General features: G+C 48.4%; 1 protein-coding gene across 2 annotated transcripts in view; it reads left to right on the top strand.

The window, feature by feature from the left end:
- Positions 1 to 24,060, top strand: part of TRAM2 (translocation associated membrane protein 2) — a 70,737-nt gene that overhangs the window by 19,926 nt on the left and 26,751 nt on the right. For both annotated transcript variants that reach the window (XR_010835112.1, XM_059075332.2), the window contains exon 2: positions 20,163 to 20,226. Coding sequence is in view for 1 of the 2 variants with exons in the window: in XM_059075332.2 (XP_058931315.1) it covers positions 20,163 to 20,226 (64 nt within the window). In the remaining variant the exon portion in view is untranslated. The remainder of the gene's footprint in view (positions 1 to 20,162; positions 20,227 to 24,060) is intronic.

The following is a 24,060-nucleotide window of genomic DNA, read 5'->3' as shown; positions in this document are numbered from 1 at the left end:
TGGGAAGTGATGGGACTTGACTGCCTTGAAGAATCTTTGGACAGCCTCTTCCTCAGTGCTCATAGCCCGGGGCTGCTGACTCCTCTTCCCTGCCCTGGGGTGCACTCACCTGCTACCTAGTGGAAGGGGAGCTGTTGGTGGTGGTAGCCTTATCAACACATTATTTGTTAAGCCTGATTATGTAGAGGGGGTGGTGGGAGAAGCCTTGGGGCTTTCAAGTGGTTTCCCATCGAGAATGCAGACACACAGAAAGTGATAATTGACAAAGCAGTGATAACAAATTAGAAGAAAAATGGCTAATTGTTACTTAGTGCAGTGTGGTGTGTGCCCGGCCTTGTGCTAGATCTGACCTTCTAATTGCGCCAATCCCCGTAACAGTTCATTTGAATAGATCCTGTTATCTCTGTCTACACAGAGCAAGCCGAACAGCTCCATCTGAGTTGCTGAGGACAGAGCTGGGATTTAACAACAGTCTCTCTGAATTCAGAGTCCAGGCTCCTTCACTGTCGGGCTCTCCTGCTTCTCAGGAAGGAGCACAGGCAGCGCGGCTTCCGGGGTGACGGAAGGAAGCAGCACGGACGGCAGGGTGGGCAGGAGACTTCCAGAGGAGGTGAGGCCAGAGCTGGCCCTCAAAGGGAAGTCGAGGCAGAGACACAAATGGAAGGCAGAACAGAGGGCTGGTGTTCTGGGCAAGAGATGGTTCAGAGAACCGAAGAAAGCAGTTAATAGAGGAAATGCTACAACAGTTCCTGGGGCCGGGTAGGCTTGGGAAATGTGAGGCCGAACAGATGCATTTACCGCAGGACTTGTCAGAGCCTTTAATATAGCAGCAAGCAGTAAGGAGTCTTGTATACCTGCACCAAACATATTTGTTGACCTTGGAGAGTATTTCATGGAGTAATATTCTAGAATATTTTTTTAGGACGTCCGGGGCTGTTGTCCTGAGTTTGGGGAGTTGTGATAATCAAGGGTGGAAAGGGAAGGAGGTTCAGGATTGTCAGATTGAAGGGTTAGACGTTATCTTGAGAGCAGAAGGGAGCTTGGAAGGGGGGTTTATATTGTTCATGTTATGTACAGCGTGGCTGTTCTATCTAGGATGGTGGGGGGAGAGGGAGGAAGGTTGAGTCCTAAGGGAGAGAATCCAGTTAGAAGCCTCTTCTGTAGGCTGGTGAGAGATGAGGGTGTGACTGGAAATAAGGGATTTAGTAACATAATAAAGGAAAAAGCCAGCAGGTGGCTGTAAGGGACGGTGAGACTCCTTGCCTGCAGCCTGGGACATGGGCGGATATAGGGATGTCTCTTGGGTACCAGCTTTTGGAATAAAGATGCATAGTTTGATTTTTGGCAAGCCGAATGGAGTTGATGGTGTGATGTTTAGGTAAAGATGCAGGAACATCCCCCAGCAGAAGATCTGAGTAGGAAAAGTAGATTTGAGTGTCCCTGGAATAGAGGTGGTCACTGGGGCAGGATTTCTAAGGGAGAAGGGAGAAAGCCTTGAACCCTATACCTGGGGGGGATGAATCTCTGTCCAGGAAGCATCCGTGGGTGAAGGAATCCGAGGGAGCGAAGGGACTTCAGAGAACACCCTTGAAAAGAGGAGAACCCCGAGGCCTTGTGAGTGGGGGAGTAGCCTGAGGCTCACATCTGGTTTGTGGCTGAGGTCCTAAGAACAGTCCTCCTCCCTGTGCTGTTTTCCTTCTGTCCTGCAGGGCCGCCTGCTTCCTCTTTCTTGGTGGTGTATATTGCGTTGGGGTTAGATGTTTGCAGGTGCTTCAGGAGGGCTGCGGGTGGCTTCCTTGCAGGCGTGGCCACCAGTACCCACCAGGACTTTGGACTTGGGTCACTTCTTGTCCCCCTCATGCTCCCCCTGGGCAGCAGAAGGGCATGAGGGTCTGGTGGGCTTGTGGTCTCGTCCAGTGGCCCGTCTCCTCCAAATCGTTGCCTTCTGGACCTCGCATGGGGGAGGCTGAAGCCTCTGTCTTGAAGGCTGGAGATGGGCTGGCCGCTGGGACTGCTGACTCTCTGTGGCCTGCCTGCCTGGCCTCGGGCTGGGGCCCAGTGTGGCCCGGGGCCTGCTTGTCAGCACGTGGCTTGGGTTTCCGTGTTAACGTTCCCACGTTGGGATTGCAGAGGATCGAGTGTCGAGCTGGCTGATCGCGCTGAGCCTTCTGGAGCAACCAGCTGTGGAACTTTCAAAGGGCCGTGTGTAACTGGCTTGGGAGATGTGGTGGGTGCCAGGGGGACCGAGATGGGGACAAAGAAGCCAGTTTGTGGCAGGAAAAAAATAAAGGAGCATAACCGTCTTGGGCCGTTTGGGTGGGGCATGGCGCTTGGGCACCTTGGAACCCCTTTGCTCTTCCCTTCGGATTTTTCCGCTTCCAGAGCCCCCTTTGGCCAGTGACCCCTGCAGACCCCCTCTGGGTAAATACAGCCCCTGTCTCCCACCACCTCGCTCATTACGCATTCCTTTAATCCGGCCCATCTCCAGGTCGCCAGCTGGCGGAGACTCAGCAGATTCCAAACCCCAGCTGGTGCCAGAGTGTTTACATGGGGAAGCCTGGCAGACAACTTGCCCCCAGGCTGCTCAGCTGGAGGAAAAGGTAGAAGGACGGACACGTCCCAGAGCTGAGGGCCAGTTTGTTTGCAGACTTTTCCTCCTCCCTCTCTCCCCCTCCCCTCTCCGCCCCCCTCCTTCAGGGCACACTCTAATCCCCAAAAAGTAAAAGGGGAAAGAATGCCCTGTGTCTGAGGAGGTTCTGGGCTGGGGACTTCGCGGCTCACCCCTTCCACCCACTTTCGTGCAGCGCTTGGAGCACATGCAAGCCGGGAGCCTTTTACTTCCTGACTGGAGCAGAGCAGATTATTGAGACCTTATTTGTCAGTGTAAAGTCAGTCCCCAGAGTGGGTGTGACTTTCCAAAATCGGTGCTGGAAGCTCTGCGGTCGCATATCTGTGGCCTGGGATTCCTTCCGGCAGCCTGAGGGCAGTGGTGTCCTCAGTAAAGGCCCCTGAACATGCAGGCAGGTGGCCGCTGGTCCACAGGGGGGGCTTGTCTTGATGGGAGTTTGTGAGAAGCCAGTCCCAAGGCATCCTGCACAAAGAAAGCGGTTTCTCCTGGTTGTCAGCATCGTTGGTCGTTGGGAGCTCAGAGAGTGACTGTCTGCCTGCCTCCCACTAGTTTCCCAGGTAATATTCCCAGCATGTGTGGATGGGAGAGCACTTTGCTGATTTGAAGTGCCCTGTTGCCAGCGGCTGTGTTGATGAGGGTTAATGATTATCATGTGGTGTTAGTATTAAGCCTTTTATTTGAGGAGCCTATGGGCTTCGTCAGGGTCCCACAGGAAACAGATGGGGTGATTGAAGGTTATTGAAGGCACTCTTAACAAGGGTGGGGACGGGATGAAGGAAGACAGATTAGGGGTGGTAAACCCCCGCCAGGGCTTGCAGTCGTGGAAGATAGCCCTAAACCTGAAGAGACCTGGGATGGAGTGGATGCAGAACTTGCTGAGATATAAAGGAGAGGGAGAGGGAGAGGTCATGGCCACGGAAGCTGTGGCTGCAGGAGAGGGGCTGGACCTTTGGTACTGGATCTAGCCACTGCCACGTCGCCCAGTGGGGAGGGAGCCAGGCAGTGACCCTCTCCTGGTGCCCTCTCACCTCCTGTGGATTCAAGCGAAGCCAGGGGTCCAGGAAGCGCATTGCTGCACTCCATAAAGGTCACCCGCCCTCTGCTCTGGGCCCCGGGGCGAGATGGAGGCTCATACAGCTCAGTACCGGTTGCCCATTCTCTTCTATCTCCTGTTTGAGTCCTGCCTCCTTTATGCCCACGGGCAGTCAGAAAGGGGGCTGGGGGGTGGGGGTGGCGAAGCCAGACCGGTGCTCCTGAAATACTGCAAACCCTGGCAACAGCCCTTTGGGGCAGATGTGTCCTGATTGCAATAAGCCAAACCGTGTAACGCGTTTACTTTAAGCTACTTAGTACCTTGATCTCTGGTGAGACCAGGATTGCCCTGGCTTCTGAAAAGTGGCAGCACGTCAAATGCTTCCACATCCCTCTTTTGCCCCAGTTCAGACCATACTCAAGCACCACTTAAACCCATTTCCTTCTCGGCCAGTGAGTGGTCTGTAGCCTCGGCCCTCTGGGACCAAGAGGAGGTTCCAGGGGAGCATAAATGGGATTCTGATCATGTGTCCGATTACCACTAGTCTTGGAATATCTGTATCCATCGGGAAATTACTTCCCTGACAGTTTCAAGTGGAGGAGCTCAGACTCGCTAGACCGTCAGGTAACTGATCAAATTTAATTGGTAAATTATGCAATGTGGGACAGCCTGTAGAGTTTTGTGGCTGGAAATGGAGTTTGAATTTTTATGTGACAGTGTTACCTCCCTAATTGAAGGAAGCAGTTGTTTTTTCATATGGGCTTGGCTGTTTGGGGAAGCAAGATGTTGAAATGCCCACGATGCTGGAATGGACAGCATCCCATTGATGAACTCGGTAGGCAAAAAGTTGACTTTGGAGCCCGGTAGCTTTCAGAATGAATGGATGCATGCAAGCTCCAAGGGGTCTGAGGGCCAGATTTCCTTTCCGCTTCCCGGTTTAGACTAGCTTGTTTGAAACACAAGGGGATCTCAGCTGTTCTGAAGTTGGCCCATACGGTAGATGACCCCCCAAAGCCTCCATGATGCACTAAGCCAGCTGGTTCTATGTGGAGGCCTCCTGCCCTTTCTCAGCACAATCGTGTGATTCTTCTCACCCTCCCCCCTCGCCTCTACTTTACCACGATCTGTACGTCTTCCTGGCTCAGCTCACCCCATCCCAGAAGTCTTTCCTGAGGAGATCCATAGGTCTCCATACCCAGAGCACTTACTGATATTTACTGAGTCCCTCCTTTGTGCTAAGGACCCTAGGGGTGCAGAGATGAATGAAGCCGAGGTCTCTGCCTTGGGAAAGTAAAAGAGCCCCAACTTGTCCTTTGTCTATTCATGTCCTGATTCATGACATCTTTTCTTGTTGTCTTACAAATAATTCTTCACTCGGCAAAGTCTCCATCATTAGTTTTCAGGCCCATTGTTCTGGGGTGCACGTGGATAGGAGTCCACACGTCACAGTCTGGTGAATCTTGGGTTCTAGTCCCACTTCTGGAGCTTATTAGCTGTGTGCCTTTGGGCAAGTTTCCTAAGCTTTTTGAGCTTTGATTGTTCTGTGTAATAGGGCTTCTGGGAGGATTAAATGAGAGAATTTCTGTTAAGTGTTTACAGTGATTCCTGGCACATAGTAGGAGCACAGTAAGAAGTAGTAGTAGTAGTAGTAGTAGTAGTAGTAGTAGTAGTAGTAGTAGTAGTAGTGGCAGTGATAGTAGCAGTAGTAGTTTCTTCTAGAGCTGGAGGTTAAATGAGGTGAAGCTGTTTGGTGTTTAGCACAGGGCCCAACATTTAATGAGATCTCACACATTCAATGTTGTTCCTTACAGACTTGTTGAGGTAATCACATAAAATGCCTCAACCTGGCCTGACTTGCAGTAAATGTTCAATAAAGGGCGGTCAGTTTTATCACCTCTGAAATTCAGGAGTTGTGCTAGATTGATAGCTTCGCTTCTGATTTTGGTCTCTGAGCCTTTGAGGGAAGGAAGTGGGTCTTAGAATTGTTTTCATCTCCAGTGGCATTGTGCCTTGCCCAGGGCGTGCACTCAGTGAATATTCTGTGATCGAGGGGTTGATTTTATATTTTGAAAAGTTTTTTAAATGCTTTAATTTTTAATGCTTCAGTTCTAACCAAAGGTATGTTTCTGGGGTGTGAAAGTGCCTCGCCAGCCTGCTTTGTGTGCACATGTATGCGCGCGTACGCACGCACTTCTAATGCTTTCCTGGACACATCCGGTAGAAACCCCAGTGGGACCATTGGCCGATCCAGGAGAAGGCCCCAGGAGCCCTCTCTGTGGCAGTAGTGACAGGCACTGCAGGCCTCAGAACGTGGACCCTGGCCCTCGGCCAGATGCTTCTCTGCGTGCCTGAGGGCTCTGATTCCGAGCCCCATCAGCCCGGCTAGAGAGGGTGAAGGCTGATGGAGGCTTGGGAAGCCGGAGGCCTCCTGTGGCCAGCACCTTCACGATCCCCCCGGAACCCGCAGAACAGCCATCCTCCTGTGAGTGCATCCAGGTGGCCCTGCCTCTCCCTCTCGGGACATGACCGAAGGGGAAGCGATGGCCTCAGAGAGGTGCTGGGTCAGAGGAAGCGATTGACCAGACAGAGATGGTGCCCAGGCCCGTAGCGCCGGATGGGGAGGGGGTGTTAGTTTTGGTTTTGCCTCTCCTGCCACATCCTCCACAGCCCTCTTCGACTTCCTGTTTCCCCCTCTGAATTACATCAGTTCACAGCGTGCCAGTGGAGCCTCTTCTCTGGATCTAGACAAGTGTCAGAACTTCAGAGGGGGCAGGGATCTTGGGGAGTGGGGCCTGAGGGGGGAGCTGCCCAGGGCCGGTGCTCCCCTCGGCCGTCCCTCTCCTGGGGTCCTGGAGCTCATTCCCTGACGAGAGCCCCCTCGAATAGATGTATTCCTTGCCGCTCTCCCGTTTTCGGCATACCCAGTCCCTTTTCCTCCAGTGGTCTCTGTCCTCACCACACGGAGGTTCGAGCTCTTGCATCCCTCCCTGACCTCCCGACCCCTGGAACAGGCGGTGCAGGCTCCTTTCCCCTTCTCCACACTCACCCCGGGCACCAGCTTCTGCCCCCTCCTTCTCTGCAACATTTACTCAGCAAGGTCCCCGATGACCTTCCCACCCCAAGGTCGGATAGACTCTTCATGTACTCATTCATTCCCACAAATATTTATTGGGCTTTCACTGTTCCAGCTGCTCTGGATCCATCAGAAAAAAAGTGTAGACCCCTGCCGCCTGCAGCAAGCGTCTCAGTGCCAGGCTGACTGGTCCTCCCAGGAGCCCGGACCCCTTCCGTCGCTCTCCTCCCCTGGCCGTGGGGCCCCTTCTGCTCCCCTCTGCCTCTGCGACCGGCCCTTCTCAGCCCACTCCCCCACCTCCCCCTCCCAGCCCTGGCCCACAGCTGTTTTCCCTCTCAGCTGATGATCCCACCATCCTAACACCAAGCACATCTCATTGAAGCCATAGGTTTCTACGACTCTTTCCTGAACAAGACCAGAGCACTGCTTTTGGCTGCTCCCCGCCTGAATTCACTGTGCCATCGAGCCCTCTGAGAAGGAGCCCACGCTGCCTTGTGTCTGTGCCCGTCACCTTCATGCAGGCCTGTGTTATCCTTCCTTCCCACTGGCTTCCTGCTCCCACGCTTCCCCAGCCCGTCCGCCGCGCCCCGAGAGGCCCGAGCTCTCTGCAGTGGAGACCTCATCGTGTTACGCCTTGCCTAAAGCCTCCCGCAAGTCGGATAAAGTCCATTTTTTTTTTTTTTTTTTTTGTTTGTTTGTTTGTTTTTTTTTTTAGTACGCGGGCCTCTCACTGCTGTGGCCTCTCCCGTTGCGGAGCACAGGCTGCAGACGCGCAGGCTCAGCGGCCATGGCTCACGGACCCAGCCGCTCCGCGGCACGTGGGATCTTCCCGGACCGGGGCACGAACCCGCGTCCCCTGCGTCGGCAGGCGGACTCTCAACCACTGCGCCACCAGGGAAGCCCTAAAGTCCATTTTTTTTGTTTGTTGTTTTTTGTTTTTGTTTTTAGTACGTGGGCCTCTCACTGCTGTGGCCTCTCTCTCCCGTTGCGGAGCACAGGCTGCGGACGCGCAGGCTCAGCGGCCATGGCTCACGGGCCCAGCCGCTCCGCCGCATGTGGGATCCTCCCAGACCGGGGCACGAACCCGTGTCCCCTGCGTCGGCAGGCGGACTCTCAACCACTGCGCCACCAGGGAAGCCCCTAAAGTCCAGTTTTTATACCTACCATACAGGGCCCTTTATAGGACCTGGTTCTTGCCAGCCTTCCCGCCTCATCACCTTCCTCCCACAGACCATCTCCCGGGAGTCCTGTTCTGCCTCTCTGCCTGCCTGCACGCAGTCCCTTCCTGCCTTCTTTCAGCCTGTCCATCCCTTCAGGGTACAGATTGGGCAGAACCTCCTGGCTGAAGTTCTCCAGGCAGGTGGGACCCCCTCTGGTCTCCCGAGCTGCTGTACATACCCTCTAATAATGACGAAGTTGTGTTGCAAATGAGCTTTTCCATACTGATTTGTCTGGCTGGGCTCCAAATTCGGGGTGCTGCCTTTCCCGCCTGGGTTGGTGTTTGGGGTGAGGGCATTCCTGTGTCTGGGAGTTGAAGGGGCAAAGCTTAGAAAGCTGAGGTGGGGTAGCTGTGGAGTCCTGGGCTCCAGGCAGGGGTCCTGATTCCTTTGTAGGCACCAGGGAGTCATGGAGGACTCTGGAGAGGGGCCTGTGGTATTTTAGGAAGGCAGATCTCTAGTCTTTCTCAGTCAGGGAGATGGTGAAACAGCACTCAGGGTGGTTCCCCTCTGCAGGCCACCGCCTTGGTTCCTACCTTAGGGTGTGGATACAGAGGGGGACAGAGCAGTGGCTGAAGAGCTGTCCCCCCTCCGGGGCCTCAGCAGGGAGGAGTCCCCCGCCCCCTTGTGTGTGCCCGTGTGTCTGTGTCCTCCCCTCTTCCGCCTCTTTCTGTGTGGTTGTCTTGCAAGGAGATCATCTGTGCTTCTTGGCCAAAGCTTAAGGTCACTGCTGTCCCTGGCGGTTCCTGTTCCTTCTTGTGTTCCCCTGAAATAGAGTTGGGGGGCCCCTGGCTCTTGCTCCAAGGCCTGGCTTCACCAGCAGGTGGGGACGGGGCGTTGCCCACCGAGCGTCGGATGAGGGTGCCTGCAGCCTCCCGTCAACCTTTGAGGACCCACTGTGAGCTCAGACTCGGTCCGGTCTCTCCCTCTGAGGTGTGGTTTTCTTCCTGGGCTGCCTTCACCTGTGTGAGGTCACAGGTAGCCTCTGGGGTGCTGAGAGGCTGTGATGGGGGCTGGCCTCCGGGACAGAGAAGAAACACCACACATTTTTAGCTGTCATTTAAAATACCACTTTCAGTTAGTAAAATGAGATTTTGTACTAACATATATAGCTTTATCTGAGTGTGAGAGAGAGAAAGTATCTTAGAATACAGCATGTAACCTAGATAGCAGCATTTGCCTGGGCTTTATTTGTTCAGTTGAGGGGTATGGAGGGACTCTTGCGGCAAAGTGTGGGCAGTGTTTACCTCAAGCAATGCCTTTGGGGTTCGATTTGTATTTTCTGTTTATCTGTAGCACATTTTTCTGGGAACTCTTGCCTCTTATGTTGTTATTTTCCTTCTTCACTTTGAAGACGATTTGGAACATCCCTTTGTGAATATTATTTGCTGACAAACAGGGATATTTGAGTGCTGGGTGTTTTTTATTCACCTTGATGGCCTTGACTTAATTCACCTGAATCAAATCATCATCCATTAAGTTCTCTCAGGTGCCCTCCTGCAGTCTACAGGTTTTTGTAGACTCAGGCAAAATAGGCTGGATGCCTGCCCAGGGCGGGGTTATAAGGCACGTCGCGTCCCGTGAAAGTGGGAAAGAGGCAGTTCAGAATTAGGATGTGCAGAGCAGAGCTCCCGGCCTGGCCTCAGTTTCCTGCGAGGGTGGAAGGTAAGGCTGGTATTAAGTGGCGCCACTTAATATACTCTATATCCCCACTGTCAGTGCATAAGGTTTTCAGTTTTTCCACATCCTTACCAACACTTGTTATTTTCTGGTTTGTTGGTTTGTTTGTTAATAATAGCCATCCTAATGGGTGTGAAGTGGTATTTCATTGTGGTTTTGGTTTGCATTTCCTTAATGACTAATGATCTTGAGCATCTTTTCATGGCTTATTGGCCATTTGTATATCTTCTGCAGAGAAATGTTGATTTAACCCCCTCCCCCTTTTTTTCTCCCCTTTTAAAATTGGATTATTTGTATTTTTGTTGTTGAGTTGTCAGAGTTCTTAATATACTCTGGATACTAGACCTTTATCAGATATATGATTTGCAAATATTTTATCTGTAGGTTGTCCTTTTACTTTCTTAATGATGTCCTTTGATGCACAGAAGTTTTGAATTCTTATGGAGTCCAATTTGTCTATTTTTCTTTTGTTGTTTGTGCTTTTGGTGTTATATATAAAAACCCACTGCCAAAGCCAAAAAAAAAAAAAAAAAAAAAAAGGTCTTTGCTGGGACCTGTCACCTAATCCCTCAACCCTCAGTGGGGTAGGGGTGTGCAGAAACCGGGACAGCAGAGATCACACATCCTCAGTGCCAGAGGAATGGCGTATTGTAAAAACGCGCTTATTTGCCCTAGTTTGCTCAGTTGGAGCGTGGGCAGAGGTGGACAGTCTGGGCCAGGGCCTCCCTTCATGTGCCCGACACAAGCCCGAGAGGAATTCTGAGGGTTCCCGTGGGAATCAGCCTCTGCCCGGCCGATGGGCCTGGTTGATGGCCCCTGGAGACACTTCTTTGCTGTCTCAAGTTCGTTTATCTAGCAAGCTCTGCTCCCCATGCCTGGCTCTTCAATCAGAACTTGGGGATGGACATACTGATGTTTTGAGTAGGAAACTTTCCAGATGGTGGAGAATAATTAAACATGGTGGCAGTCGATCACTGTCTGCCTGCTCTCTTCTTCCTTAATTGTAAATAAGCAAATGAAGGCAAATCCACCTGGGCCCCGCCTGGTCCAGCTACCTGGCTCTTCAGAGCTCCTGAATAATCCTTTCGCTTCCCCCATGCCTGGCAGCCTCCCTTTGACAGTTGCCAATGATTAGTGCCTGGCCGTTGCAGACACATCTGTGCTGGTTAGAATTGCCCCCCTCCTTGTGTTGATGGAGTTAAAGCTTCTTTAGAAACTGAACCTCAGATGACCTGTGATGTATTGGTGCCGTGGTTCCTTTTCTGCAGTGAAATCTAAAATGTTACTTAATCGGAACCCTCCAAAAATCACCCGGAGCCTAAAATTCTACACTCCCAAACTCTTTCTTTTTTCTTTGTTGATTTTAAATTTACTTTAAAGATCATATTGCGTCTGAACAGGTGGCTTTTGCCCAAAAGGTAAAGATATTTTGGCCTGAGCCATGTGGGTGTTTTAGGAATATCCACAAAGAATCTGAACTCTGCTATGTGGTACAAGAGAAGCACATTTTAAGAACGTTGACATTCTAAAAAGTTATTTTGTGTGAACACTTCCTTATTTTGTTGTTACTTAAAAAATTTTAATGACCAAGCACTTCTTTATTTTTTAGTTTTTAGCCTCTGTGAGGAATGGTTTATGAGTATGCTGACCCACCCAAACAAGGGGAAAGCTCCTGGGGTTGGGGCTGAAATATATAATCAAGTAAGAGTATTTGAAATATTGACCCAGGGCTCTTTTTTGAGGGAGCAGATGAGAGTGTATATATATTAAGGCCTCCAGAGAAGAAGTATATTTATTACATGGAATGTAGGTATTTTATCTAAGGCTATCGGTAAGGCACATAGTAGGTCAAGTTCAATAGGACTCGGTGCTTTCACTGCCGAGGGCCCAGGTTCAATCCCTGGTGGGGAACTAAGATCCTATGGCGAGGCCAAAAAAAAAAAAAAAAAAAAAATTAAAAGCTCAACTTCAAAGATTTTTAAAACTCTATAAGTGACCCTTTCTAAATTCCTCTTGATCCCTAAATAAAGTTTAGACCTTGGAACCAATGAATGTCCTAAAGCAAGCACTATCATTGCATTGTGGCTGCTCTGATGATATGGGTTTTTCTCATAAATATACAGTGTTGTTTTTTAATCCGATACAAAACTGCAGTTGTGACCGTTAATAGGGAATCTTCTCAGCGTGGTGAACACAGGCTTGTAGAGAATCTGTTTTGTGTGTTTGGATAGCTTTGCCTAGTTTTTACATTAAGGCAGTTTTTTAAGTGAGAAAACTGAATCTCCAAACGTTGCTAAAAGCCACCCAGAAGGTCCTGTCAGCATCCTGCCCCTAGCTGCAGGCACTCGGCCCTCCCCTCCAGCCCCTGGTCATCCAGACGGAAAATTTCAGAAAGCAAGCATGAAAAGCATCTTTGTCTCAGCTGTATCTGCCTTTTATTGAGTGACAGTGGGGCTGCAAACCTCATACCTCAAGTACTGGCCCTAAAAAGTGTGTGCAGGTGACCAGCCCAACTCATAAAGCCAACACTTCAGGAGAGAAGGGCTAAAAGACTCTTTTATTAAAACGAAAAAGGAAAAAACAAACCAAAAAAACCCTTCCTCATCAATTGGGCATGACTTTTATTTATTTTTAATTTTTTTTCTTTTTCTTTTTTTGCAGTTTTTAAAAATTGAAGTATAGTTGATGTACAATATTATACGTTACAGGTGTACAGTATAGTGATTCACAATTTTTAAAGATTATACTCCATTTATAGTTATTGTAAAATATTGGCTATATTCCCCATGTTGTACAATATATCCTTGTAGCTTATTTTATACATAATCGTTTGTACCTCTTAATCCCCTACTCCTATGTTGCCCCTCCCCCCTTCCTTCTCCCTGCTGGTAACCACTAGTTTGTTCTCTATACCTGTGAGAGGCATGACTTTTAAATGTTCTCCTGTCTGACTGAAATTTTTCTATCCACCGCCTGGGCAGAAAGATGCAAAATCAATTTTGGGGAATTCTGAGTGGGGGTCGTTTGGCTTCCTGAGAGCAGGCTGGGCCGGGAGAGGGGGACAGGTCACTTGGCTCTACGTGTGCTCCTGAGGACCAGGGCATGAGCATCTCTCAGTCAGAGGGGATCCGGGTCGGCCACGTGGACTGTGTTTCAGCCCCGGGGTGAGAGAGGCGTTGTTCGTGGTGCAGAGCAGTTTGGAGCAGGGCTGCCTGTGAACAGGGGGCCTCCTCCCCTCTCCTGTCCTTGGTGGCTAGTCTTGCAGCGCAGCCCCTTCCAAGGACCCGTGCGTGAATGTGGCCAAGAAATAAACAATAAACCAAACCAAAGGTCAAATCCTGCTTACCAGGAAAACCATGAGACTGCCTTCCTGACATCTCTCCTTTCTTATCTTTGGTGCCCAGATATCAGCTTGCAGTGTAACAGACCAGATTGGGGTATTGGGAAGCCCAGGTGTGCCCAGTATCTGGGGCTTGCGGGCTGGCAGGTTGACTTGAGAGGCCTTGTTTTCTCGCTCTTGGATACAGATGACACCTGGGCCTCATCTTCACAACCTGCAGAAGCAGCAGTGTATTTTAAACTTGTGGGAAGACCTCTCAGCAGGCTGTCAGCCTGAGGCTGTTTTTGGCATTGACAGGAAAAGTGGAACCAGCAAATGATAGCCTTTTGGAGCTGAAGGTGGAGAGGACCTTTAAGGATATCCGTTCTGACCACCTGATCCTTTCTGTGCTTATCTGTAAAATGGGAATGTTATGAGTGTCTGCCTCATAGGGTGGTTTTGTGAGAACTACGTGAAGTAATTTCTTTTTAAAAAAAAAAAAAAAAATTTATTTATTTATTTTTGGCTGTGTTGGGTCTTTGTTTCTGTGCGAGGGTTTTCTCTAGTTGCAGCAAGCAGAGGCCACTCTTCATCGCGGTGCGCGGGCCTCTCACTGTCACAGCCTCTCCCGTTGCGGAGCACAGGCTCCAGACGCGCAGGCTCGGTAGTTGTGGCTCACGGGCTTAGTTGCTCCGCGGCATGTGGGATCTTCCCGGACCAGGGCTCGAACCCGTGTCCCCTGCATTGGCAAGCAGATTCTTAACCACTGCGCCACCAGGGAAATGCACAGCTTTTTAAAAAATTACTTCATGTAGGGAAGCCCTACATGAAGTAATTTCTGTAAAGCACTAAGAAATGTGCGTGGCACTGAGTAAACCCTTGATAACATTCACAGCCATTATTTTTGTTTTTCATGGATGAGAAGACTGGGGTCCAGAGAGGTAAAATGCCTTGCCTGAGGTCTCCCAGCTGCTGCCCCAGCAGAACTGGGACTGGAGTCCACGTCCATGATGCTCTTCTGGCAGCAGCTGTTTACTGGCATCCTTGGTCTAGCTGCAGCTGAGAGCTCAGATTCATGTGCCCCTAATAGAACACGGCATGTGGAACGGTTTTGGGTTTGTTATGGCTACACGAGCATGCTCAGTGTCACTGCCTTTATGCTTGATGCCCTGTTTGAGTTAAAAGTTCAGTGAGGCTTCGTGTGTGTGTGTGTGTGTGTGTGTGTGTGTGTGTATGTGTGTGTGTGTGTTGGCCCCTGCTACATAATTTAGTGTTCTTCTTTGCATTCGTGTATTAGCATGTTTCCACTTTTAACCTTTCACCCACTGATCCAGGCATTTAAAATGCTATTAAACTCAATAATGTTTCCATCAATAGCCTTAGAGGCATGGGAAATAATTGGAATGACATTTTTAATAGGCTCCTGTTTCTCAGCCCTCTGTGTTACACAAACCCAGCCAGCGCTGGTAGAGGGGGGCTTGTTGGCCGTTCATCCATGGTCTGAGGTTGGGAAGAGTTGGGAGTGAAGTTTCGGGGTGCCAGAGGACCTTTTAAAGCACAGAGAATGGTTTTTCTGCTGGAAAAGTAGAGTTGCTTTTTTAGGGCAGTCTTTTTTGTTTTCTTAATTAATGGGCGAGGTGAATCCAGGAGCTGATTCCTCCCTCCTCCTCCTGATGCCTTCGAGAAAGCTTAGGGCCAGATTTCTGGGGACCTTTAGCCAACAAGTTGAACTTTCTGGAATGAGGTTTTGTGGATGAGCCTCCTTCCGGCTCCTTCTCTTTGCCTTCAATATATATTTTTGGTTGTCCTCTCCTGCTTCTGTTTTATGTCACCGTTCTATTTTATGTGCCATATTGTGTGTCTCCTAAATTTGTGTTTGGAACACAGTTTTAAAAAATCAAATTGAATGTTGTCTTTTCTGTTTGTAAAGTTGTGAGGTCCTGCTGGGGAGGGGACCTCTCTGTGCCCCAGGTTTAGCCTCTTCACGGATAAAACAGGGAAATGGACATTATCTTAATGAGACGTGTAACGTGGGAGTGAGCACAGCTGCCTGAAAGAAGGTTGCACGGTTTGGAATGGTTTCTCCTGCTACGACGTGGGGCGTAGGGACGGAAAAATACTGGAATCTCAATTTTTTTTCTTTAATCAGAGTCCCAGGTCCTATTCTCTTAGAATCATGTTCAGAGAGCATTTGTTAAGCATTCATCTGCGGTTACTAAATATTGTAGCTGCTTGCAGTATTCGCTCATCAAATAGGCAGCATTTATGAGAGACCTACAGCGTGCCCAGCACTGGGATGGACCCCAGGGAGAGAGAGGGGACATGCACAGGGGAATGAATGAGGGCAGAGGACAAGCTGAGGGTCAGGTGACAGTGCAATACTGGCTCCCCTGCTTAATCATGTCTGCATTTATCAAGTGCTTGCTGAGCACGGGCTGTTTCTGGGCACTGTTGCAGGCAGTGGGTTGAAGATAATCAAGATGAGTGAGATCCCCACTTTCTTAGAACTTACATTCCAGTGAAGGGAGAGTTTAGAAACGAGGAAAGACAAACCCCATAAAGCTGTCTATTTATCGAGGGTGAATTTTATGGTGTGTAAATTAGACCTCAGTAAAGGTTAAAAAAAGAAAAAAACCTCGGCCCTCGTTGGCCTTTGGGTTTGCCGCAGGACAGCTGACCCTCACTCTCCACGCCTCTTGTGTGTGCACGGGGGCTGCTCGCTGACATGTATATGTGACCTCAGAACCTGATCTCCGGGTTTTGCAGTATCTGTGGACGTGCACAGGGCGGTGAGACGTGTGGTTCACCCAGCGAGATGTCCCCGGATGAAGGGGAACCTGGCGACACTCTGCCTTCCTGGTCCAGCTCCTGCCGCGAGCAAGTGGGCTTTTTGCCATCTGTTTAGTGCCACGTTCTTGCATCTTGGTGCCTTTTGTCAATGACTTGGCTGCTTATAAAATGGCCCTCACGCGTGGTGCTGAGCTGCCGCCTTGGGATCCCGAGCGTGGGGAGGCCATGAGGGGCCTGGCGGAGAACGTAAGAGTGTTAGAAGGGCTTCCTTCAGGTGCAAGCCACAGGTTCAGCGTTCACGTTTCAACAGCCTGTGTTCCATACGGCGTCTTTCAACAGGAACACACGTAAACCAAGGTTACATGTTGATTGGTTGATGGAAATGGACCAGAGGCCTTTAGGAACCTAACCCCTAGGAGCAGTGGTCCTTTGTCGCTGGGGCCACGGTAACTTCCAGAACAGAACGACTGGGAGTAACAAGAATTGACTGGATATGGAGGGCCAGGCCAAGGGCATCTGTCGAGCCCATATGCCAAACGGCTGTCCTCCTTTAAAAAAAAAAAAAGGGGGGGGGGATTATTCTTCCAGCAGTTACAGGCTGATGCTCTGTTGTGTTAACTGCTGTGTCAATAGCTGTTTCCCTTAATTCAGGGTGCAACTTCTTGTGTAGGACAACATCACATCACATACCATTTTTGTGGGTGTGTATATATCTGACTTGGGGCTAATTGAGACAACAACACAGCTTTAAAAAATATATATATATATATTTATTTATTTATTTTTGGCTGCGTTGGGTCTTTGTTGCTGCGCACGGGCTTTTCTCTAGTTGTGGCGAGCGGGGGCTTCGTTGTGCACGGTGTGGTGCGGTGGCTTCTCTTGTTGCAGAGCACGGGCTATAGGCGCGTGGGCTTCAGTAGTGTGGCTCGAGGGCTCTAGAGCGCAGGCTCAGTAGTTGTGGCGCACAGGCTTAGTTGCTCCGCGGCATGTGAGATCTTCCCAGACCAGGGCTTGAACCCGTGTCCCCTGCATTGGCAGGCGGATTCTCAACCACCGCACCACCAGGGAAATGCACAGCTTTTCTTAAAATTGAAGTATAGTTGATTTACAATGTTGTGTTTCAGGTGTACAGCAAAGTGATTCAGTTATACATACATATATCTATATCTATATCTATATATTCTTTTTTAGGTTCTTTTCCATTGTAGGTTATTACAAGGTATTGAATATATTCCCTGTGCTGTACAGTAGGTCCTTGTTGTTTATCTGTTTTATATATAGTAGTGTGTATCCACTAATCCCAAACTCCTAATTTATACCCCTCTCTCAGGCTTTCCCCTTTGGTAACCATAAGTTTGTTTTCTGTGTCTAGAAACACAGCTTTTTAATTTGTTTAAAACAGACTTTCTGCCTGTTACATATTGTGCTTTTAACCAATTAAAGAAGCCAGTGGCATTCTTATTTTTATCTTGTCTATGTTTTCCACTAGTATATACCTGTGATTTTTTTGTGCCCTTTATTAACTGCCATCTTCTAAAATCTTTTTCAATAAAAAGAAAGGATGCAAAAAGAAAAAAAAAAAAAGTCCATACATCTGTATACACTTTCACAGTGAGCCCGTTTTACTTGGCCGGGCTTCTCAGTGTTAAACATAAGGGGTAGCCCTGTGGGAAACAGTAATGAAAAGCACTAGTATGTATAGGAGGTTTTTATTATATAACCACTTATCTCTACTTTGACATCAGTAAACAAAAGGTTGACCTACATGTTTTCTGTGTCACTATACTTTGAATACTTTCATGTACTCTGAATATTTTTGTGCTTTGGTCTTTATGTTCCTGTAACGACCATTTGATTAACAGAGCTAAGGAAGTGATTTAAATAGTTATTTAATAAGTTGTAGCTCTTATACTAAATAAGTCAGAAGGAGAAAGACAAATAGCATATAATATTGCTTATATGTGGAATCTACAATATACAAGTGAACTTATTTACAAAAGAGAAATAGACTCACAGACATAGAAAACAAATTTATGGTTACCAAAGGGGATATATTAGGAGTTTGCGATTAGCTGATACAAACTACTTTGTATAAAATAGATAAACAACAAGGTCCTATTGTAGAGCACAGGTAACTATATTCAATATCCTGTAATAAACTGTAATGGAAAAGAATTTGAAAAAGTACATATGTGTATGTATATGTTTATATATGTGTATATGTGTATATATATCGCTGAATCACTTTGCTATACACCAGAAACTAATACAACATTGTAAATCAACTATACTTCAATTAAAATAAATCAGAAAAGAAAGTTGTAGCTCTTGTCAAGTGGCATAAACACAATCCAAGTTATAATGTCAGAGTAAAATGAAATAAATTCCAAGTGTAGAAATGCATGGGAAAAGCTCTCAGAGAACTGACCCCATACGTGTGGAGAGAGAGAGGAAAACCAAGACCACAGAGTGAATATTTGGTTTTTAACTTTACGTATTTCTGAATTGTTTCACTTTTTAAAAAGTATGTTTCTCTTGAAGTTAAAATAAAAATTGACCTAAAACATAAGTTGATTAAATGAAATGAATTCTCTGGAGGACACAGACAGTGACTGGCCGGAGAGGCCTGCTTTGTGAGGCTGGTGAGGGTGGGGCTCCCATCAGGGGCTCCCAGGCTGGGCTACGTGTGGGCGGCTCCCTGATGTCCCTGAGGGGCAGGGTTAATTGGCTGGGGCAGCCCAGGCATGGAGATTCTAGAAGCTCCCCCAGGGGTTCGAATGTGCTCTACGCACGGGATTCTGACGTCTCTTAGGAATGGACTCCAGCCAACTTCAGGAGGCCGTCTGGGGGTTCATACAGGTGATGGGGTCTGTGCTCCAGGGCAAGGCTGTGGGAACCCCAGCAGAAAAGTCTGGAAGGCACTCAGGGCTAACCAGCTCTTCCTCCATCCCCGCTTAAGATTCAGAGCCCAGGAGAAGGGGGTCTGATGGGCTGGGGAGGGGGTCTGCTACCTGTATCCTCCCGGGAGGACCATGGTCACCACAGTGACACCCTCACGACACCCAGCTGGGAAGAGGTGTCTCCTCTGGAAGTCCTGGTATGTTGGGAAGGGGCAAAGGGGTACCGGTCAGCCAGAACCCCACAGAGGTCCACTTCAGCCCACCAGCTTAAAAGACGAGTGTGTTTCCTGAATAAAACTGAAGGAGAGATTGTGCCTTGAGCAGGGTACAGCGTTGGGTGGAGGGGCCGGAAGGCATCGTTCAACCATTTCCCTGCTGCTTTTGCCACAGTCCAGTGTGTTTCCTCCACACCCACAGGGCACCCCTCACATCTTTTTGTGTAGAGGAGAACCAGTAACGCTACTGATGAGGTGTCCCCGGGGGCCTCCCAGAAAAGGCCTGGGGTCTGGCCGCCCCTCACCTGGCCTCCGCACCTGCTCCAGGACCATGTGGTGGTGCCTCTCAGCCCCCGCTGCACGTCAGAAACATCTGGGGAGCTTTAAACAATGCTAACAGCTGGGCCATCGCCGCCCAGACCAGCTGGAGCACCACAAATATCCCGCCTCTGAGAGACACGGGAAGTGAGGCTCCAGGTGTAAGATCACGGCTCATGGTTGCAAGGTGGGCAAATGCAGAGGCAGCGTCTGAACCTTAGGCAATCGGTTCTTGAGTCCAAGCTTCGAAGCCTGCATCTTGTACTCTCTCCCCTGCAGGCTGACTTGCAAGAGGACGGAGCTGGCCGTTAATAGCCAAGTGACGACCACAGCTTTTTCACAGCACAGCCAAGATTTTAAAGGCAGCTTTCGAAATAAACAGACCAACAGTGTGGAGTGTTATGTCCTGCCCCCCAACAGGGCATATGTGAAATTAGCAGCTGGGATTCTCTGTTTCTGAGGCTCAGGTTTAGACTTTGCGGGCTGCCGCCCACAGGGCAGTTAGCCAGCATGTTGGGGAACCTCGGCTAGGTCCTAAGTTCTGGAAACCTCTGGAAGGCTGTGACCTTATCTTCTGTTAGTTTCTGACTTCACCAAGGCTGGGGACTTAGAACTAACTTGATAAACACTTGAATGAATGAATGGATGAATGAATGAATGGCAGACAGATTTGGACCCTTGGCTGGTGAGCTCTCTGCCGGCGAGCACACCTTGTTGTGTTCTATCTGCAGCCAGTACAAGTCTAGATACCATCCAGGACTTGGGATTGTTTCTTTTGTTTTTGGTGCAGGTATTGGGAGGGATGTCATTAAAGAAAATGGGGAAAGAACAAATGGTGCTAACTTGTGCTCTAGGTGAAACCCTTCATTGGAGAGGCCTGTGGGTCTGAGGTGTGAAAGGCGTGGCCCCAGGGCTGGTAGCAAGCTTCGCTTGTTTCTTTTGATGTGGACAAGAAGCTAATGTGGAACTTTTTCCCTCTATTTCACAGGTCACCGCCAAGACTGCCTTCCTATTTATTTTACCTCAGTATAATGTTAGCACGCCTACAGCAGGTAAGAAAAGCACTGGTCTCTATCTCTCCCGGGCCCTGTTAACCCCAGAGTTCTTGGAAAACTTCCTTTTCCTGTGTACGTGTATGATCATTTTAGATATTTAGACTCAGCATCCAACTCCCTGTTGCTGTGAAGATGCAACTTCGGGCCACGTCTAGCCCTCAGCCCGAGGCTCTGCAAACTTGAGGTTCTCGGCTCCACCTCCAGGAGCTGGGCATCGCTGGTGCCCTCATGGTGAATAAAGGTGGAATGTTCTTCACTGAATCCAGCCCTCCCCTTTTCATTCTGCAGTGGACAGGCGAGTTGTCTGGACTTGGAGGTCAGATTCCTTTCTTGGCCTGGCTCCACTAGCAGCTAGCTGAAGATCGCTGGGGCAAATCCCTTAACCCATGGTCTCTACAGGACGTGGCCGGAGTCCTTCCTGGACTCTCCTGCCCCTGCAGTCCCTGTAGCCAGGCTCTGGGGGGGAGTCACCCCTCTGGGACAGCCAACTCGGCCCTTCATCTAGAATCAGAGGGAGGGATGCTGGCAGGAGAGGAGAAAACTCCACGCTCGTGAAGGAAGAGACAGGAAATGCCACGGCCAGCGCCATAGTCAGGAGACGAGGCAACACCAGCTCATCCCCGGGCACACGCCAGCCTGGCAGGCACACAGACTGTCTTGTTGGATGCTGTGTGGTCCAAGGTCAAATTCAGCCTTCTCTATTCCTGTCTCTTGAAAACCCTAATAACTAGGACACCTCTAGACCCAGCTGTACTTATGATTTACGGATTTAAATTTCTCTTTTTTTGGTTTTAAAAAAAATTGGGGTAAAACACACATATTATTTACTGTCTTGGTCATTTTTAAGTGTACGGTTCAGTGGCATTGAAGTACCTTCACTGTGTTGGGCTGCCATCACCACCATCCATCTCTAGAACTGTTTTCGTCTTGCAAAACCGAACTCTACCTCTTAAACCATAACCCCCCATTCTCCCCTCCCCCACCCGCTGGCAACTACCGTTCTACTTTGTCTCTATAAATTTGACTCTTCTAGGGCCTCATATAAGTGGAATCATACAGTATTTGTCCTTTTGTGACTGGTTGCAGTTTATGTTTAAATAAACATTTTCCAAAGTATATTTATGACTCTCACAGGAAATTTATAAAATACAGCTAAACATAAGAAGATAAAAATCACACATGACCCCATCACCCAAAAACTACAGTTAGCGTTTTGGAATCTTGAGTCATAACCAGTTTTTGCTGTTAGCAGATGATGAACCCTTTACCATGTCCTTCAGTATTCTTCCATATTCAATAAGACATTTTGAAAAGCTACAGAGTATTTATTTATTTTTTATTATTATTTTTTTTAACTTTTTTTTTTTTTTTTTTTTTTTTTCAGTACGCGGGCCTCTCACTGTTGTGGCCTCTCCCGTTGCGGAGCACAGGCTCCGGACGCGCAGGCTCAGCGGCCATGGCTCACGGGCCCAGCCGCTCCGCGGCATGTGGGATCTTCCCGGACCGGGGCGCGAACCCGTGTCCCCTGCATCGGCAGGCGGATTCTCAACCACTGTGCCACCAGGGAAGCCCCAGAGTATTTATTAATAGGGATTACTACAGTTATTTATTCAATCCCATATTATTGGATATTTACAGCTTTTATAGTGCTAGAGTAAACATTCTTGTGACTCTCTGCATTCATGATTATTTTTTAGGATAAATTCCTATTACTGGAATTTCTGGGTCGAGTAGTATGTACATTTTAAAGGTTTTATATACGTATTGCCAAAATACCCTCAGTCATCTAATTCTTATGACCCATAAATCCTGTTTTTTGGTAAATATAAAATGCATAGGCTTCTTTTTTTAATGTCAAAATGCCAGTTTATTAATTTATAAAGAGATATCCACCTATCAAAGGCTGTGCTCGTATTTTCATTACATTTCTGCCCGAAGTCAATTTCCTTTTTTTTTTTTTCTTTTTAAAAAAATTTTTTAAAGTTAAAAAAAATTTTTTGGCCATGTCACGTGGCATGTGGGATCCTAGTTTCCTGACCAGGGTTCGAACTCGTGCCCCCTGCAGTGGAAGCGTGGAGTCTTAACCCACTGGACTACCAGGGAAGTCCCTGAATTTAGAGGGGATGCCAGATCATAGCCCAGCACTGCTTTGTTAACTACCAGGAGGAAGTATTGTCCTGGGGACCATGGCAGTTGAAGCACATGTGAGCGGGACGTGGAAGGGCCTGTTTGTAAAGCCAGATCATCATGACCAGAGGGTTGATTTTTTTTTTTTTTTTTTTTTTTTTTTTTTTAGTTTGAAAAAAGAGTTTTCCAGAGAAATTGGGAGACAAGTGATATCCTAAACGCTTCGCTCTCATTTAGCATGAAGCAAAGGCTTCTGAGAAGGAGGAGCGTTCCCCCAAGTTCCTATCATGCCCTCAATTTGTTTGTTTTAACTAATTAATTAATTGATTAATCCAAACAAATATTTGTGTGCCTACTGTGTGTCAGGCCCGGACTATAAAGTAATTATAAAGCATGTCTGATCTCTGACTCATGGAACTTACTGTTTATTAGGGAGAGAATAGATAATACACAATAAATAATTATAGTTGTGATAAGGGTGTTTGTAAAGGAGATATACAAGGTTGTGTGATAAGGAAAAATCAAAGGGTGATGACCAGGTGTTTCTGGGAAACTGCCGTTTGAAGCGAGCGTGGGTGCAGGTGGTGTAGGGGGGTTTTAGGGAGGGGGTGTGGGCAGAAGAACGTTCCAGGCATAGGGATCAGCATATGCAAAGGCCTCAAGTGAGGCACAGACACCTTGGCACATCCTGGTCACTGAAGGAAGGCCAGTGTGACAGGAGCCTGCAAGCTTTGGCATTTTTCTAAGGTGGGGCTATGCAATGCTACCCCTAGAATCCTCCTCCAGGCCAGAAGAAGGCCTGGGTAGAGGTGAAGGGACATAAAATCCATACTGAAAGAGAAGATCAAGTATTGCTAAATAGCCTGACTTTTATTTAAATCTTGCCATTCGGGGCTGTTTGAAATAGGACAAGCAAATCATCCAGAGAGACAGTGCAATCAGAGGAGCCTGTTTAATTTTGTTTTGAGCTCCTTGATCACCAAACCCAGTGTGGTGATGTTTGGTTTATAAGTTGCAGAGGAGGGCAGATTTCTCACGGGAAAGAAGCAGTTCATAACCGAGGCCTGATGAGGTTGCGAATTTAAAGCCCTCCCCCCCACAAATCGCTTTAAGGCTGCAGGTGCTTGGGGATGGATCCTATTTGTATAACCAGGGTCAGTTCTGGTTTCTAAGGTTTCTTCTTTAAGTGGCCTGTAACTCGTTCAACTCAATGTTTAAAATGTGAATTTTAGGAGAGCAGTAATGGTTTTCATACAAAGTGATCTACTGTTTCTAAATCCCTCATCCTCCCTCAGCAGAGGTTTTCAAGTTCTGTAGAAAATAGCCAGTGGCAACGCTGATGAGGTTTTTTTTGCCTGTTTCCTTTCCTCCCTCTCCTCCTCTCCTATCTTCTTCCTGGCTCCCAGTATGTGCTTATAGGCCAGTGGTGACAAACATACCACAAGGTGAGTGGCTTAAACAACAGAAATGTAACGTACAAGCCCAAGATCAAGGTGTCAGCAGGGCCACCATGCTCCCTGGCTTGTGGCAGCAGGACACCAATCTTTACTCTGTGTCCATGGTAGCCTCTGTGCCCCGTTTCCCCTTTCTAAAGGGACACCAGTCGTATTGGATGAGGACCCATTCTACTCTACTATGGCCTCATCTTAACTCTTTACATCTGCAATAACCCGAACTCCAAATAAGCTCACATTCTGAAGTGCT

The sequence above is a fragment of the Kogia breviceps genome, chromosome 10 (genome assembly GCF_026419965.1).
Source record: "Kogia breviceps isolate mKogBre1 chromosome 10, mKogBre1 haplotype 1, whole genome shotgun sequence".
Taxonomy (NCBI): domain Eukaryota; kingdom Metazoa; phylum Chordata; class Mammalia; order Artiodactyla; family Physeteridae; genus Kogia; species Kogia breviceps.
The sequence above is the reverse complement of the archived record's forward strand: the minus strand, read 5'-3'. Positions and strand labels throughout refer to the sequence as shown.